The 1,965-nt window shown below is 41.1% G+C and overlaps 1 protein-coding gene across 1 annotated transcript in view; it reads right to left on the reverse strand.

The window, feature by feature from the left end:
* Window positions 1-1,056: 1,056 nt before the first annotated feature.
* Window positions 1,057-1,965, reverse strand: part of PKDREJ (polycystin (PKD) family receptor for egg jelly) — a gene marked incomplete at its 5' end in the record, with an annotated part of 7,762 nt that continues 6,853 nt past the window's right edge. Inside the window, 1 exon segment of the mRNA XM_009574829.1 lies at window positions 1,057-1,965. This exon segment is cut by the window's right edge and continues 13 nt beyond it. Within this exon segment, the coding sequence (XP_009573124.1) occupies window positions 1,057-1,965 (909 nt within the window).

A 1,965-nucleotide genomic window follows, 5' to 3' on the forward strand; every position in this document is an offset into this window, starting at 1 on the left:
GGCTCCCCATAAACTCATTGCATTGCGAAGAGGATGCGAGATTTAAAAAAAAAAAATTAAAGTTCTGTGGTCTGTTTGTATTCAAAGTGAACTGCCTGGAGGGTGCCCCCAGCTTTATGAGTAAGAAATAGGGGTTTTGACCAAGTTGACCAGTCTTCCCAGTTGACTTGGACAGTCTTCACTTACAGGAGGTCACACAGTGACCAGCGTGCGGGTACAGTTCTACAATACAGAAGTCTATTAACCCCCCCCCAGGCTATATATCGGGGTTTTATAGTCCACGGTTAACGTCTTCCAAAGGGACACTGTAACAAAGTCTTCTGCATACAAATGCAATGCAGTGTTGTGAAGGTTTATTTCTAATTGCCAGGTCGCACCCTGCTAACTCATCCTGTCTTTTTTTATTCCTTATGCGCTGAGTAGGAAGGATTTATCAGCGTTTTCAGATCTCAGGCCATTTTTGTTCTTATATTAGCATGTGCTCAGCCAGAGGCCAGAGTCTTGCTCAGACTCCTGAGCTAACTCCGTCTGCATCACCTCCGTGAAACGGGCATCAGTTCCTGTGTGTACTGGCTCTGGCTGGCATGGAGTTAGTGACGCCATGAGATACAAGGTCACACGTAGCAAGAAAACTGGAGCGAGGGAAGTTTTTTGAAAGTAACTTTTACTCAGAGACTGGCTGGGCATCCATCTGCAGGTGGTGAGTGACTGCTTTTGCATCACTTGTGGCTTTGGGTTTTTTCCCCCTTCACTTCTTAAACAGTCCTTATGTCGACCCACAAGTTTTTTTCTCACTTTTGCCCTTTGATTCTCTCCCCATGCTGCTGGGAGGGGAGTGAGCAAGCGGCTGGGTGGGGGCCTACCTGCCACCACACCATGACAGCCAAGTACCACTGAAATTGATGCAAAATAGTCTGGAGAAAATCTGAGCACAATCACTAGTAAGGGGTTGAATGCTAAAAAATTCTTAAAAGTAAATAATTTATTTATGAGCATTTATTTGAAATGCAAGTATTACAGAGTAAAGGTGGTCTTGAATACAAAATCTTTCCTTGCTCATATGACAAGATAAACCATTTTTTTTCCATTTATTTTTCTCTTCTTGAGCCCTAAATGTCTCTGATGTCTTCTCTCAGGCTGCCCGTAGAGTACACTGTGGAAAAGATCAGGCTCACTGGTTTGGGATGTTTTACAGATCAGAAGATAAAATATCCTTCTGAGCCTTTGCAATACAAAAGTAACCACTTGTGCTTCATCAGATGGTTCTTCATATATGGGTTGTTTCATATCTCCATAGGCAGACATAATAACAGCTTGGAAGAGATTGATCAAGACACAGATCATCATCGACATGAAAGAGGCTAGGAAAAGACCACCCAGCAACCTGTTGGATGAAAATGCGGTATCTCTGAAAGCTGAGACACAGTAAGAGAATACGGTCTGAGCTGAGTGAATCATGTTATTGTAATTCCGTTCATGCTGCCCAAACACAAGGTAGCCAAAAGTCATAAATACAAAGAAGTACACCACCACCACGAGGGCCATGGAGGAGATTCCGGGAAGGGCTGCCAAGATCGATCTTTGTGCCAGGCGCACATCATAAAAAAATTGAGAATATTTTAGAGTTTTCAAAACTACAAGAAATGCTAAAAAGCCCATAGTAATCCTTAAAATCTGATCTAAATGAGAAACTGCATGAAAATGAATGAAATCATTTGGGTGAAGTAAGTAAAACTTCACTATATCTTCTCCTACCTTAAACTTTATGACCTTTAAAAAAACAAAAAGGAGGAATGCTGATTTTAAACCAAAGTTGATTATATTGGAAATGTTTTTAATATAATCTTTTTTTTCTCGGGCTATGATGTGAAGCTCATCTGCAATGTAAATGAACAGAAAGGCAAGAACAATTACAAACACAAACATTTGAGCTTTAGTTTGCTGATGAAAAATGGGGAGTGTGAA

Source organism: Fulmarus glacialis, unplaced genomic scaffold (assembly GCF_000690835.1).
Source record: "Fulmarus glacialis isolate BGI_N327 unplaced genomic scaffold, ASM69083v1 scaffold26943, whole genome shotgun sequence".
Classification (NCBI taxonomy): Eukaryota; Metazoa; Chordata; class Aves; order Procellariiformes; family Procellariidae; genus Fulmarus; species Fulmarus glacialis.